The sequence below is a fragment of the Rhinolophus ferrumequinum genome, chromosome 4 (assembly GCF_004115265.2).
Source record: "Rhinolophus ferrumequinum isolate MPI-CBG mRhiFer1 chromosome 4, mRhiFer1_v1.p, whole genome shotgun sequence".
NCBI lineage: Eukaryota > Metazoa > Chordata > Mammalia > Chiroptera > Rhinolophidae > Rhinolophus > Rhinolophus ferrumequinum.
In genome coordinates this window covers 67219974-67236630 of record NC_046287.1, presented here as the reverse complement: position 1 = coordinate 67236630, position 16657 = coordinate 67219974, and the positions used below count along the sequence as shown (strand labels likewise).

Below are 16657 nucleotides of genomic sequence, written 5' to 3'. Positions count from 1 at the left end.
TTATGAATAATTTCTGGTGTTTGCTTTTTTATTTAATAATCAAAAACCTTGTTCTATGTCAGTAGACATAGACATCTCCTCACCATTTTAAATGTGCGTGCTGGTGAGTTTGGGCATCTTTTTTAAAAACTCTGAATTATTCATTCACATATATTTGTTGGAATTGGACTTATTTATACATAAGTATGTTTCAGTCATCATCAGTTGACATGTGAGCGATTTTCCTAGTATCCGTTTATTGATCGCTCTTTGTTAATGGATGTAGAGTCCTGAATTCTTTGTGGTCCGTTGCAATTTCAGTTTGTTTTTCTTTTCTTCATTTTCCTCCCTTGATTCTGGTTGTTTTTGTCTCATTTCTCTTTTTCCTCTTCTAAATTTCTCTCTCTTACAGTGTTAATCTCTTTTGTCTTTTTGTCATATGTGAGTGTTTATCATTTGGTCCTGTGCTAAGTGTATGCTTTTATGATTGTGACTGGGAAGAGTGTTCACCCCATTTTGTTTGCCACGTAGTTACCAGAGGTGCCGACAAGCAAACTCTCACTCTCACCCATGAATACACAATGTCATTCTGTAGATTTCTAACATAATTCAAGAGATATTTATAGAGTATACACTCCGTGCCTAGGACTGTGCTGCTCACTGCAAAAAAAAAATAAAAATAAAAACTTGCCTTCAAATTCTAAAACACCCTTTAAAAGTTCTTATCTGTGAATTCACTGTGTTTCAAAGAATGGTTACTCCAAAAGAATGATTTAAACATACAGCACATTTGCAAGCTTCTTTTGGAGCCTACATTTGTATGTTTAAAAATGTGGGTAGATGGAGAGAAAGCTTGCAGAGGATAGATGGTCACAGAAGCACCCCCACGGGTTTTAGTTATTAGAATGTTTCAAATGACTGACTATACACAGTTATTCATGAGCCATTAGAAAATAAGAAATTGCTTCTCCTCATCATATAAATATAAGAGGAACCTCAAGAGATCATTTTAGAGCAGCTAGACGATTGTCCCTAAGACCTTTTAATAAACATTTAAAACATACAGAGAAAATGCCTGTAGTCTTTGAACACTACAGTGTTTACCAGATGTGGCTATTTACTGAAAAGTGTGCACGATTACTCTGCTGTGCACTGAAATTAACAAGCATTTATCTGGTGGTTTTTATTTTAATGTTTAGAGTACTTACGAGATAATGCCTGTTCTTCATTAAAGGTTGGACTTTTCCATTTCAAGGGCTGTTTTGGCCTTTCTATCCAAGAAAGCTCAAGACTGACACAATGACTTTACTTGCGGAATTAGAGTTTATTAAATTAGAAGTCAGTCACTGAAATGTGGCTTGTCTTTCCTAGTGGGAGCTGGCAGTGCCATTTCAGAACACATTTTATTCAGAACACATTTTATTAGTTTTATCCAAAATGTAACTGTGGTCTCTGCAGGAATGGTACATACCATGTTTCCCCGAAAATAAGACCGAGCTGGACCATCAGCTCTAATGCGTCTTTTGGAGCAAAAATTAATATAAGACCCGGTCTTATTTTAATATAAGACCAGGTATAATATAATATAATATAATATAATATAATATAATATAATATAATATAATATAATATAATATAATAACTACTGGGTCTTATATTAATTTCTGCTCCAAAAGACGCATTAGAGCTGATAGTCCGGATTGGTCTTATTTTCGGGGAAGCATGGTGATAGCTGAGCCAAGAAGGCTCTTGCTCTTAGTGTTCAGCACAGGATGATTTCTCCTAGCATTTATTCTTTCAGTCCTATTGGGGTGAAAATGAAGTTGGAGATGCATCCACAGAGTCCATTAGAGTTCCTTTGGGATAGAGCTGTCAGCAGCTTCATGTCTTGAACTTCTATGAAGCATGTTGTGTCCTTGACTAAGAAATGTGTTTCCCCATGTGTCTGCTGCAGTAAACATCTGTGATGCCAGAGGCAGAATGCCAGGCACATCTGTGTCCTCAGACACTGCTGATAAATTAAGAGTTGCCCTGGATAATGATTGACCTGCCACAAAGTTCATTTGGGTGTTTTATTTGCTATTGGGGGGGGGGGGGCTTTTTTTTCTGAGTATTTGATCATGGATTTGCATGTTTCTTAAACTTTTATCTCACTGTTTGGGTTCTAATTGGTTATTTTGTGAATGAGCTAAGCTTTCTGTTGTCACAGAAGGTTATTTGCATATTTTGTTTCCTTCACTGACAGTAAGCTCCCTGCAGTCAAGAATTGTGTCTTAGGAATAGAGACAGTGGAAATGTAACGGCTGTATGAGATGTCAGAGGGGTAGTAGATGGAGCCGGGGGGGGGGGGGGGGGGTTACGACTTTGTGAAGGACATAAATGATAAACGTCTAACTATTACATTGTTTTGTACACCTGAAACTAAAAAGAAAAAAAGAAAGAGAGAGAGAGAAAGAAAAAAAGAATTGTGTCTTAACTTTGTGATTTCCACAGACATAGCAAAGACAAAACCCAGAAGTGCTGTGTTATTTAATGGCTCAGATAGAAAGTGTGGTGGTGGGAAGAGTAGGGAAGCTAAAATGTTTTCAAATACCCCCATGGTTCTCAGTCCCAGTCACCTAGAATTCATAGACATGTGTGACTTACATATCTAGAAAGAGTTTTTTCCATTCATTATATACATAATTTCTTTTTAAACTGCTTAATGAAGTTTACAAGTCTGAGGAAGTCTAGAAGGGATTCAAAGCATATGGATTCCCAGCACTTGGATTTAAGTGACCTTTAGTTGTACTCATAATTTCATAGTGTAAGTATTTAACAATATTTCTCCTAGTCAGTGTATCTGTTGTGTCAGAGGAGAGAATATCTGTTCAGTGAGAACTGACACATCCTGGCAGGTTTCTGACACAATGTTGGGTTTCCATAGATTCTAGGAAATGTAAGTTGTGTTCATATGTAAATAAAATGTCAGACATCTTAGTTGCCTCTAATTTAATGAACAAAGCAGAGTTGCTTTGAGCCTCTTGTCATCTATGGGCGAGTGGCAAACATAGACCTAACAGCTTTTTTCCTCCTCCATGTATAACACTTTCCTGTTGATACACTAAGATAAGAATCTCTTTCTTTGAATTCTGAAACATTTACATAAAAATTTTCTCCATAAACTTGACATTTTTTATTATAAATATTGGTATTATTTATAGTTTCCTCAAGAAAGCAAAGTAATAATAAATTAGACAATTCTCAACTCAACAAAATAAACTTACAGTATCTAATACATACTTATTATAGAAAGAAAATACAAATAAGCTAAAAAAATTAAAATCACTTATATTCTACCACTTAGGGCTAAACCATATAAATGTAAACATTTGGGTATATATATATCCTACAGGCATTTTTTTCTCTCTTGAAATACATGTGTGTTGGCTGTTTCACAGAATAAAACTAAGCTATGTGTACTTTTTCCTTGAGCATCATTTTTATTGGTTGCTTAATATTACATTTTATGGATATAGATGAACTTTAATTTATATAGCAGTAATCTTGTTGATAATTCCCAGATTTCTAGTGGGTGTTGTTGCTAAATTATTTGACTTGCAAGTTTGTAAAGCCTTTTTCTTTAGAACAGTACTACAAATGGTAGTTTTATTTCCTAAGTTAATTCCCCAAATACTAATTGATACCTATCATATAGCTGGCTTCCTTGCTGAACAAATGGTACTCCAGTGTTTAAAACATAGGATCTGCTTCATGTTATTTCCGTGGAAATCCTATAATCCAGTCAGTACCTGGCATAGTACCAGACATATAATGGACACTCAACAAAATCTGAACTAATGGGAGCTAGGATTCCCTCTCTGCCCAGGTTGTCCTGGCCAGAGCAGCTGAGGAGAACCTCAGATGGGTGGTTCACTTCCTGGACTATGGGTAGATGGTTGTGGATGGCAGAGAAGGAACACTGGATAGCTGGATTCCCTTTGGCAGTTGTCAGTAAGTCAGCCTTAACAGCTTTGATAAAGTTCCTTGGAAAGAGTCTTTATCATTGGCAAAGTTGGGGAAGAAGGGAAGAAGCAAAAGATATAGTAAACAACAAACTTGACCAAATTGATATTTATAAAACACTTACCCAACAGCAACAGAATATACATTTGTTTGAAGGACACATAGGACATTTATCATGTTCCGGGCCATAAAACAAGGAATTGAAAAGGTAGTTTTCTAAAAAGTAAAGCATGTACCTACCATATCATGCAGCTATTCCACCCCTAGTCATTTATCCAAGAAGAAAGAAAACATGTCGATACAAAAGCTTGTACAAATTGATAAGTAAGTGTTCATAGCCATTTAATTTGTAAAAGCCCCAAACTAGAAATAATCCCAATGTCCTATCAAGAAGTGAATGGATATGAAGTACTATTGTGCTATAAGAAAAGATGAAATAATACTATTTGGACAACATGGATGGATCTTAAGATTATTATGCTAAGTGAAATAAGTCAGTCAGAAAAAGTTGAGAACCATATGATTTCACTGATATGTGGTATATAAAACTGAAAACAACTAAAGAACAAGACAAACAAATGAAGAAACAAAAACTCATGGACACAGACAATAGTACAGTGGTTACCAATGGGTAAGGGGGAAAGGGGGTGGTAGAAGAGGGTAAAAGGGATCAAATACGGTGATGGAAGGAGAACTGACTGGGTGATGACACACCATGTGATATATAGATGATGTATTACAGAATTGTACACCTGAAATCTATGTAACTTTACTAACAATTGTCACCCCAATAAACTTTACTTAAAAAAATAAAAATGGATGGATAAACGAACTGCTACTTATCCATATAACAGAATACTACTCAGTAATAAAAAGAAATAGACTCGATACATGCAACAATGTGATTAAATCTCAATATAATCATGCTTAAGGGAAAGAAGTCAGACAAAAAGGATACATACTTTATGCCTCCAGTTTATATAAACTTTAGAACATGTATACTAATCTATAGTGAAAGAAGGCAAAGCAGTGATTGCCTAGGCATGAGGGTGGTAGGACAGGGTGAGAGGAAGATTAAAAGCGCATGAGGAACCTTTTGGAGGTGATGGATATGTACATTATCTTGATTGTTGTATGGTTTCACAGGTTATACATATGTCAAAATTTATCAAATTATAAACAAGATAATACCGTTTTATATATCAGTTGTACCTCAAAGCTGTCTAAAATTTGAACATAAACAATAAAATAAGGCACTCATGATCCTGGGGCTGTTTATATACTGTTTTCCCAAAAATAAGACCTAGAGCTATGCATTCGAGCTACTATTTAGGTGTTTGAATTGTTTGATAAATGTTCACATTTATTAAAATTACTGTAACTATGAATGCTGGTGAGGGAAGCAGTGACAAGATAGGTAGGAGAAAACAAATTGTTTTGATTTTTTTTTTTTGAACCTCATTCTATGTTCTTTTGATTAGAGCAGAGGCGTGGTAGATTTACTGTCCTCGTGACATTTTTTTCTTAATAATTATGTGGACCTTCTCCCGCCTCACATTTTTAGAACGAGGCAGTGATAGTTGGGAAGAAAGTCAGTTTGTGAATTTAAATCAGCTTGAGGTCGTTCACTCTGAATAATTCACAGAGAAGAGTTGGCTTAATGGCATCTTAACATTAGAGAACTCATTGTGTCATTGAAAGAATATAAAATAGGTAGGACTCGTGGAATATTTGAAGAAATGTGGTTTTGAAATTTCAAGTGAGAGCTGTTCTCCGGATCCCACTCCTCTGATGACTTCTCCTGTTTATTTTCCAGGTCCGGACCCTATTTGTCAGTGGTCTCCCTCTGGATATCAAACCTCGGGAGCTCTATCTGCTTTTCAGACCATTTAAGGTACCTTTTCAGAAATTGTAAAACTAAATAAAAAGTATGTGTATAAGCTTCATGGGGGCTCTTTGGAGGAAGAAATGAAATGTTTGAGAAAGTATCCTATAAAGTGATATTTTTAAAAGGTTAATGAGTAAAGGAGGTTTAACAACTCAATTCTAAGTGCATTCTCACTTGGGAAAGACTGACGTTGCCTTTTGTCTTCCTAACAGCTAATCTAGACAAATCTCTTCTCTTACTGATGTGGACATGTATCTGGCTTTGCCACGTGGAGCAGCTTTAGTGTACTCCCCGTTTATCCTCTGCCAGTTGGGGGTGTTCTGAGTACAGATCACCAAAATTATTATCAATTACTGATTATGTATTGATATTTCAAATGCAATAATAAAGTTAAGCCCTATCCCTAGGAGATTCTTTATTAGTTGAAATAGTTCTGTTAATAGTATTCTTCAGAGACACAATAAGTTAAATAGGCTTTTGTGAATTAGACTAGGAACCTAACACCACTATTTTTTTCCATGGGAAAAAAAAAATGTCCTGAGTTTCAAATAAAGTAAAACAAAATTTTAAAGTATTGCTTGGTATGAGTTGAGGGGACTCTTTCCTGGTGCTTAGGGAACTATTTAATGGAGTGTGACTATCAAGATAGAACTATTTTAGAGATACTTAATGTTGCTGGGATTGAAAACTTAACAGGAAATTGGACTCAAGCCAAAATAACCATGGAGAAACCTTGAAGGTTAGCCTTTGGAGGATAGGAGAAGGCTGAGACTGGGCAAATTGAGGGTTGGAGACTTTGGCCCTCAAGGAGTGAACCTAGAAGCCATGATAAATTCCAGGACTGTTTCTGAGCTGGTCATTGAGGAATGTCAGCAATCATGCCAGGCCAGGGTCACACTTATGATTAGGTGATGGACCACCTTGATTTCTGGTCAGAGATCCATCTCTGTTGAAGCAGGACTCCAGCCACACAGGCAAGACAGGTTGAGAACAGTATGTAGCTTCTTAGGGAGAGAAAAATAAGATGTGACAGCTGAAAACAGCTAGGAAAGGAAAGGGGAGCCTTAGGGGGCAGCCAGCTAGAACCAACAAAGATTACAGAGTCGAGCTTATGTGCCAAGGAGGTACTATGTAGTAATGGACCTAATTCCATTCTGACAGCCATCCCCTTAACGAAACAATACTGATGATGGTAGAGAGGGAAACAGAAAGGTTATGCATGAAGTTAGCTGAGAGGAAATGGGAAAGAAAGAGAAGGTGTTGTGGATGGAGAGTGCCAACGTCACAGAATTTCCTGAGTTTCTTCCACAGGGTTGCAATTTTTACTCTCTGTCCCTTTTGTAGGATGAGGACTTTTTAAGCTAATTGACCACCTTAATGGACAACATACTGTTATGTTTATATATGTATACAGAGAAAGAGCTTCAGCCAGCAAGCCCTTTATATGAATTATCTCATTTAATTCTCATCACAATCCTTTAAAGTGGTTGGCCTCATTTTTTCAAATGAGGAAAATGAAACTTGAAGCAGTTGAATAAATGTTGCTCAAGTTCACACACACATAATAAATGGCAGGACCAGTATTTGAACCCAAGCAGTCTGACTGCTGTCCCTGTTCTGAATTACAGTGTAATATTGCTTCTCTTCTTGTGACTCGAGAGTACAATTTATTCCTACTAGTGGTGTCTTACTTGAGTGAAATACCCATTTGTCCTTTGCCACTGAGGCCTTCAGGTTTAAGCCTCCAGGTTTTTCAGAGAAAGCACCTTGGGAAGGAAAGAGGAAGGGCTGTGAATCACGACCTCTCTGGCCAGAAGAGCTCAAGGTCTTTGAGGTGAAATGTTTACAGTAGCTAATTGGTCACGAGTTCTCTGCTGGGAAGATATGAGAATGAATCAATCTCAACATCCTGCCCAGAAACGCTATGCTGAAGTCAGGACTCTGCTACATTCCTAACAACCATCTTTTAATTAAAGTCCCTGGAGGTTGACCCTAGTCTGCAAATCTGTCTCTGCACTGATATGTGTGGTGGTCAATCCTGTCAAGTGGTGTTTTTCCCCCTCTTGTGTCACCCATCAGTGCAAGCCACAGCCATTGATTACTTTCAGAAATAAACACACTTTGTTATCCTTATCCTCAGGAGCCAGGGAGGGGTGAGGGAGGGAATGAAAAGGGAGTGTTCCTGTCTTCCTTGAGGATGAGCTGCAATAAAAACCCAACAGTGAATTTTTTCATGTCCCATTCGGAATACCAACATGAAAACTGGCTGATTTAATAAATAAGCAAAAGAACTCAACAAGATTTAGCATCACTGCCTGCTTAACCTTTCCTGGCAGTTTTGAAATTTTGATTAATAAGTTCTACCTGGTGCATTCTTAATGTTTCATTGTTCTTTTATAGCAAATACACGACCAAGTTATTGCATACTCTGACCTTCATATCTTATTAATTTACCCTCTTCCCTCTCCTAGTTCTATAAAATAAAGAGATCTGCTGTAGAGACCCCCATTTTCCTACTATTGCATAATTTCATGAAAAGAAAATAAGAAAAAGAAACAGATAAACACGCATGAATTTCAGACTTGATTTCTTTTAGGCCCCAAGTTTGCAAACATAGATATATATACACATGCATGGGTGTGCATGTGTGTGTGTGTGTGTGTGAGAGTGTGTGTGCATGTGTGTGTAATTTGCTTTTCCAGTTAACTTGAGGCATTTATGAAAACAGGTAGTCAGTAGTCATAAAGGACTCGTTTTTACCTCAGCAAGATGCTATTATAATTGCTTTTTTTCCTACTACTTATTTTTTGTCTAAATTTGATTTTTTATTTTTAGGGCTATGAGGGTTCTCTTATAAAGCTCACATCTAAGCAGGTAAGAATTTTAAACTTGCATATAAATGATCACTTCTACAATAAGTTTGAATTGACTTTCTTTAGGAATGTTACTGTGGCTTAACATTCTTTATTCCCATTAGGGTTTTATTTTGTTGTTGTTGTTTTAAAATTAAGGGTTTCATGGGTCAGAAATTAGCACAGGAAAATGATTTATAATTCCATAGACTCCTGCTAGGGTGACTGAACTGTCCCCACTGGAGGCAAAACTAATACATCCAGCATAGTTATATTGGGATTTATCTGTATATGCAAAAGTAATTATTAATTATATCCAAATTCATTTTTATTCACAATTCTTTCCTGTTTTTTAATTTTGGTTTGTTTAATGTTAAACAAGCAAACTTTCACAACTGGTATGAGTATCTGGTGGTGAAGAATCATGTCTCTCAGACCCCTAATTGAGGGTGGTAATAACCTTTGCCTGATAGTCGGCAAGCTTCTTGAACATTTTCAGCTATTTTCTTTTTTTTCTTTCTTCCTACTGCTGAACACTTGGCAGCTCACCTCCTAATCACTTTTAGTCTCTCAGTAAGGTGTTCTCTGATTCATCAGTAATAAGCTATATTGCAAGCATCCTTCTGGTGGACTGAAAGATATAGAGTCCAAAGGGATTACGACCCCTTTCCCTTTAGTTGGAACAGTATGGTTTACACACCTAATTAAACACAGGACTTTTTAAAGGCATCCCTTGGGATTTTCGATGGAAATGTTCATTTTATAATTTTGATCATGCAGTGAGAGTTCAGGGCTTTTATCACTGTGTCATTGTATTCCTTGCACTTACAGTGTACTGAAAAGTGATTTTGTTCTCCTTCCATTTAAAAAGGTGAACAGACTGAGGTACAGTGAATTTGGTTTAGGAAAGTAGAGCCTCTCGACCCAAGTTTTCCTCTATTCCCTTGTTCACTGCTGCTCACCTTCCAACCCCTTCTAGATTATTTTTATGGTTCTCTAAATCTCCAGCTATGCCCTTGAAGAACCACCCTCACAATCCCTTTGATTCATATTAGAAATTTGGCTAAACCACTGAGTCATGATTCTTTAGGCCTGACTTTCTTATTTCTACCCAATGCCTCTGGTCATTCTTTATCTTAGCTCTTCATCACCTTTGACCCAGACAAATATCCCCTGATTTTTTTTTTTCCTTCATATTTTTGTTTCCTCAGCCCGTAGGTTTTGTCAGTTTTGACAGTCGCTCAGAAGCAGAAGCTGCAAAGAATGCTTTGAATGTGAGTACTAACGAATGTAATCATTGGGGGGGGGGTTCCTTACGAATTGGTGGGAAGTATTAGAACCTCAAATGGAAGGAATATGACTTCTCAATCTAACAGGGAGGAATTCATCAATTTAATTAGCCCTCTAAAGAGATTTTTCCTAGAATTGTAGTCAGATGTGCAAACTATTAAGTAACACTTTGCTCTTCTCTAGCTTTTACTATAGTGCTCAGAATATCTGATAATGATGGTCTTATTTTTTAATTCAGCCCAATCATATCCCATGGTGCTATACAACTTGATTTGGCCATCATACTCTCAAGGGCTAAGCCTAAGCCAAGAAGAGATCAAAATCTTGGCTTTCCTTATTTCATGTGGTTTTTATTTTAGGTATGTGGCTTTTTGTTTTTTAAACAGGTCATACATAGTCTTTATTCTGGTTGATTAAAAACTTGCATATGTGGCTTTCCTAACAGACATTTTGCATTGTGATATAATAAATGATAGTAAACTGCAATTGAATAGAGATAGTATTTGGTTTTCAGCATCTTGTCTGCCATATGTTGTGAGACTTTTACCAGCTTTACTTTAGTAAATATTTTCCCCCTTTGGTATGTTGAAAAACAAAACAACCAAGTTGAGAGAAGGTGGAAGGAAGCTGATTTAACTTAGTTCCAGATGCTGAGGGCTGATCCTCAGGTGAGGGGTCTCAGTGAAAAATCTGGCTCCATCCATCGTGCTCCAGGCAGTTGGCCTACGTGGCTGTGAATGAGGATTGATGAATGTGGCCCAAAGTATTTACGGGGGCTTCTAGAAAGGCAACTGGCCACTTGCCTGGTTGCAGTCTGGGTATCATTGTGTGAGCTCTGTGAACCTGTCACTGGCCTTTGTGTTGCTTTGGAGCCTACAGGTACCCCTGCAGTCGCTCCTCTGCTGCCTGGGTGCCCCGTATGCTGAGGATTTGGTGGCCAGGGCAAGGGCCTCCAAGGGGTCTGTACTCAACATAGTGGTGTCATTCTGACACAATCTTGAGAGATTTTTGGGCTTTGAATAAAAATGCATACACTCTTCAGAAGAAATAGTTTGCTTGTTATTGTTGGTTTTTCATGAAAACATACAGGAGCGTCTTAGGAATCTAGGAGCTACAAATAGCTCAGAATTTTTCTGAATTTGGACAAATGACCTGGTCAGAATAATTCCTTACTCACTCTGTTCCTCTCCCACAGAACAAAATGTAAACCAATTATTTATTGAGTGCCAATGGTACACACTGAAGCAAAATGTATAATTGGTTATTTTAATGTAAGAATTATTTTTGATTTTTGCATTACATAGATACAACCAGAATTTTCTCAAAAAAAAAAAAAGTTTGAAACTCGAAAATAAAACTACAATTTCTATTTAGGCAGTGTTCTCTTTCATTCTAACCAGTTGGCATTTTTCTAAATGCAGAAATATTCTGGGTCGTTCAAAGTTACGTTAGATGAAGTTTTTCACCAGGTCCTTTTCATTGTTTTTCTAAAGGAAGTAACAGCATTTGAAGCTTGTTCACAGACGGGGCTCTCCATTGCCTTATTTTATCTTTGCTGTGGGTGTAAAGATGTCACTGACCCTCTGTCTGAAGAACAATAGGCTTTTATGGTGACCGCTCTCATCTGACAAAAGCAACATTCCTTTATGGGCCAGGTTATTAACTGGTGATAGGGAGAGCTGTGTTTCCTTGCCTTACTAAGCAGAGTGCAGTAATATCGTTTCCATTTGTCTTAGTGCCTGGGGGTTCTATCATCAGGAATTGAGCTGTGCTATAACAGGGATAGAGGTCTTTAAGCCCATCCTTATGCCAGATGGCCCCAGATCATGTGCTTTCCTGTCCTGAGGTCGAGTTTAGGTTCTTCTTGTACTTAGCTCTTCCTTCTTTTTCACTGGCAGCAAGCCTTCCTTTAGCAACATTACTTCTGTTTGTTGTTCATAACTTGGGAAGAACTCCAAGTGAAACAGGCCTAATTCTATTCTGTGGACCTAAGGGTAACTCTTAATATTTACCTGTGGCGTATTGAACCTGCGTTTTCTTCTGCTCAGAGGCTGACTTGTGAGTATAGGTTATTTATTGAGCTCCTGGTTGATGTCTTTTCCAGTATGTTTAACGTTTATGTATGAAGTATTAGAGGTCTTTGCACCTTAGAAACTGTTCTATTGTTATGTTTCAGGGAACTGCGACCTAGAGAGGATGGATGACTCAGTTCAGGAAGTGTAGGGTTAGTGCTACAAATAGAAGTGAGCCTCTTGTATCTTAGTCCTGGTGGCAATGACAGACTGTTTTATTCACAATGTCCAGGACAAATGCCCATGATGAAGTTTGGTATGTGACCAGGAGCAAGGGAAAACGGGCCCAGTCAGGATAATATACTTAATCATGAAGCTGACATAGCTTCTCTATGACCTGACATATTATGCTCTTTTTCAGGGTCATCTTTTCTAATTTGCAAATTAAAAACATATGATGCTCACAGCTATTACAAAATTTTCTCCTCTCATGTCATTTGTCCAGGCTTCTCTTAAAAGCTTTCCCTCACATTCCTTTGGGGGGGAAGTTCCATGTTATAATGTTTTGATTGATTCTACTATTGAGAATCTTAAACCTCAATTCAGTAAGTCCCTGTATATAAAATAGTTCATCATGTATGAACCACTTCTCCATGTTTGGAGTTTCTCCTGCTGTTATTTCTCTGTCTTGGTTACTCTCTGGTTCAGTTACTAGTATTACTAGTCTTTTCCCAAAATGCCTGATTTTTAAATCCATTTATTTTGTTCCATTTTTAGATTATGGTTTAGTCAATTTGATAATTTTATGGAAAAGCTCAGATTGAATTAAGTGGTAACATTGAACTTTTATCGGAGTTACTCATATCTTCTAAATAAATATAGTATATTTTGTTTTTATAACAAAAACTCCCAAATTAAGCTAAAAATAACCCAAACCCAGACTTCCCTTCAGGTTATCTATGTTCCCATTAATCCACATGATTAGAAACCCCATTCATTCTTTAACTGACAGCAAACTATCTGACCTATCCTTCACCCTCCGCACACATTTGTAATTTCTGTACCGGCAGTTTTCCATTTTCTATGCTAATGGAAGGGGGAGCTGATAACCTAAAGTATCAAATTATTTTTAGGACTTATCTATAGTTTGGGAATGTAAATCAAATACATTGATGCTGAGAGTTAGCCTGGTTAGTACAAACTTGATCTGTGGAAATGTTAAGAAGAAACACAGGAAGCAGGACAGGGCTGAGGTTTAAGACCCTGAGCAGTGGCGGGAGTAGGCCATCTCTGGCTGCTCCAATCAACTGTGAAGGCCCCAATAGTGCCAGTGTTGCCTAGTTGAAATTGTGTTTTAATAAATAAGAATGATATGTAGTTAATATTTCAGATCAACAGACTGGTCGTACTCCTTGCTTGTGTACAGTTCCTCCACAGGCATTGTCTTACACTTGTGTTTGAGCATCGCTCACCTGAAGTACTTTAAAAGGTTGTGCTTGGACACTTGAGTATACATGCCTTTTTGTTTGACATCCCCCCTTCTTCCCTGATTTTAAATAATTGTTATTAGGGTAGGTTTTATCATAGGCTCTATTATAAATTATTACATTAGAACTAGAGAGTCTGATGTTATCAAACTATGTCATACAAACTGCCTTCACAACTAAACATTGCTTAGGCTAGCACAGTAATTTGCTTTACTCTCAAACTAGACTCATTGATCTAAGTGATCTCGAATTATCGTTGCACCCCCAAGTCCACTGGGTTCTTTTTTTATATAGCTGTATTGAGATGTAACTCACATGCCATACAATTCACCCATTTAAAGTATAAAATTCAGTGATTTTGATATTTTAATTGTAGTATATATAACAAAATTTGCTATTTTAATGATGTTTTAAGTGTACCATTCAGTGGCATTAATTACATTTACCATGTTGTGCAGCCATCCCACTATTCCCAAAATTTTTTCATCACCTGAAACAGAAACCCTGCAACTATTGAGCAGTACATTCGCATTTCTCCTCCCCTCTAGCCCCTGGTAACCGCTAAGTTCTTTCTCTATTAATTTGTCTATTCTAGTTATTGAAATATTTGTCCTTTTGTGTCTGTCTTCTTTCACTTAGCATAATATTTTCAAGATTCATTCATATGGTAGCATGTATCAGAATAGCGTTTCTTTTTGGGCTCAGTAACATTCCCTTGTATGGATATACCACGTTTGGTTTATCCATCCATCTATTGATGGACACTTGGGTTTAGTTACTCACAGTTCTTAATATAGTCAAAACACCTTTTGGCTATTGAGAATAATGTTTCAGTGAACATTAGGGTACAAATATTTCAGTAGGAACAATTTCTTTCCAATTCCTTTAGGTGTATACTTAGGAGTGGAGTTGCTAAGTCATATGGTAATTGTATTTTTAGCTTTTTAGGAACCTCCAAGCCTTTCCGTAGTAGCTAAAAACCATTTTACATTCACATCAGCAATGTTATGAGGGTTTCCAGTTTTCCCATATCCTCGCCAACACTTGTTATTTTGTTTCTTTGAATTATAACCAACATAGTATGTATGAAGTAATCATTGTTTTTTTTGCCTGATTTCAGTAGTAGATCTGGGTTCTTTTGGAATCCCACATGACTTAAAATGTTTCTTTTAACAGGGATTAGTAACATTTCTTTTTTGTGATGGCAGTTGTAATTAATGAAACTGTGTTACCCTTAAATAGTTTATCTGTTAATAAAAGAAGGGAGGAGAAAATCCAATTCAGTCACTGGGTGATTCTTCTAATAAGACTTGCATGTTTATACAGGAATATAAAACAAGACATGAAGGAAAGGTATTTTAAAGAGATGAAAGCAGTTTTGGTTTTGAGGAGGAAAAAGTGGTAGTCATTCAGACTTTCAGTGCAAAGGAGCGTTAATAATAAGTGGAAAATGAAGAAGAATTGAGGATATATAGTATTAAATTATTTCTTGATTATTGAAAAAATTTGTTGATTCAACAGTGTGTGGTAAAAGAGAATTTTTAGGAAAATATTAATTTGTAAGACTATTAATTTGTTGAAAAGGTACTTGATAGGGTCACAGATTGAAAAAAAAAAACTCTGATATTATCAGGAAAACTTAGTTTATTCCATCTCCATAAATTCCTGGCATTGAAGTAGACACTACAGTTATTTATGTCACAATGATTCCAGCCTTGTACATAATTTCAGCTTGTTGAATAGCTTAAGCTCTCTGACTACTGAGTTTCTAAACAGTTGGGTATAATTAATTTACTACTCCTATACCAGGTTCCTTGTCTGTGAAATAGGGATACTATTCACTTCCAAAAGTGTTAAAGGGAAACCACCAAGCAAGAACCCTTGGAAATGCTCTAAATCTGAACCTATTTCATTAATATACTTTCTTAGTCAAAAGATACAGCCGTAAAGTGCTGGTACAAACTCTTGAGTACAGAGGGGCACCAGGGCCATTGAGACAGGCACTGGCCACACAAAGACATTTTGGCTTCGGTTTGGCAGGAGTCTGGACGACAGTCTCCATTTCCTGTATCACAGGTTTTCCTGACAGGTTGTGCAAGTTAGGACTTCTGATCTTAATATTTATACAGCTTGTGAGTTAGGTGAAGTATTTCCACTAAACAAAACTTTTCACAAACGCAAGCAACCAGATGGCCTATCTCAGCTCTCCCCTCACCAGGCACCATGTCAATATGTTTCTTATCAGTTTTAAAAATTTCTCCCTAAATTTCTCTTAGCCTATTGCTCAAAGTAGTTGAAGAGGCCCAATTCATATGATCGCAGCTGTGACCTTTGGATGGGAAATATTTAGGGCTGCCAGATGAGATCATGAGTCCGATCCAGTGTTTATCTGTTAAACCTGTTTATAACTGCTTACTATTGACTTGCAGAGTTTTAAGGGAGCCATTTGATGTCATTGGGTCGGGGCCGGTGCCTGGCTAATACAGAGCTGCCGTGATGCAGGGTTGTTGGGCTCTTTTTCTCCACGATTGCATGTCCTTTTGGGCTCGACAAACTGCTCAATCCAGCTAGTCCCCTTGAAGTCTGAAATAATAGACTTTTAAATTTTTTTTTGCTTTTTTCCTTTTCACCCCCCCCCCCCCCCCCGTGCTCTGCTCTCTTTACGGTGGTACTACATTTTTGAATTGTTATCAAACCTCCCTAGGAAAGGTGCAACACATAATTTAAAACTTGTTCTGAAAAAAAAACAATGAAGGCGAATGTGAGGAATTTGCTAAATTCCCCATTAGAGTCCTCGGCTGAAGAAAAGTAGGTTATTTAAATCTATTAAGCATCACATAGGAAAGCTAAGATACAATGCTAGTAAAAGAGCCCTAAGGGAGGTTGGAGAAGGAAAAGTAGCCAGAAATGTTAGCATCATCCTTTCCAAGGCAATGGGTGGGAAGAACCACAGGCTCTCACACATAAACTGGTGTCTATTCCAGTAACAAGTACACGTGTACGTGGACATCGCAAGTTCACCCCACTCCTCTCTATGTAAAATAGTTCATCAAGTATTACATGTGAAACTGCCCTCAGACTTTGCATTGTGGCCTTTTTTGAGGATCTGCTTGTTTAAACCTATCTAGATTCCCATTTAAAAAT

At 37.2% G+C, this 16657-nt stretch overlaps 1 protein-coding gene across 8 annotated transcripts in view; it reads left to right on the top strand.

Moving 5' to 3' along the window:
- The window catches only part of RBPMS (RNA binding protein, mRNA processing factor), a 158054-nt gene that overhangs the window by 62542 nt on the left and 78855 nt on the right, over window positions 1–16657 (top strand). For all 8 annotated transcript variants that reach the window (XR_004422813.1, XR_004422812.1, XR_004422811.1 and 5 more), the window contains exons 2-4: window positions 5801–5878; window positions 8708–8746; window positions 9936–9998. Coding sequence is in view for 5 of the 8 variants with exons in the window: in XM_033103890.1 (XP_032959781.1) it covers window positions 5801–5878; window positions 8708–8746; window positions 9936–9998 (180 nt within the window). In the remaining 3 variants the exon portion in view is untranslated. The remainder of the gene's footprint in view (window positions 1–5800; window positions 5879–8707; window positions 8747–9935; window positions 9999–16657) is intronic.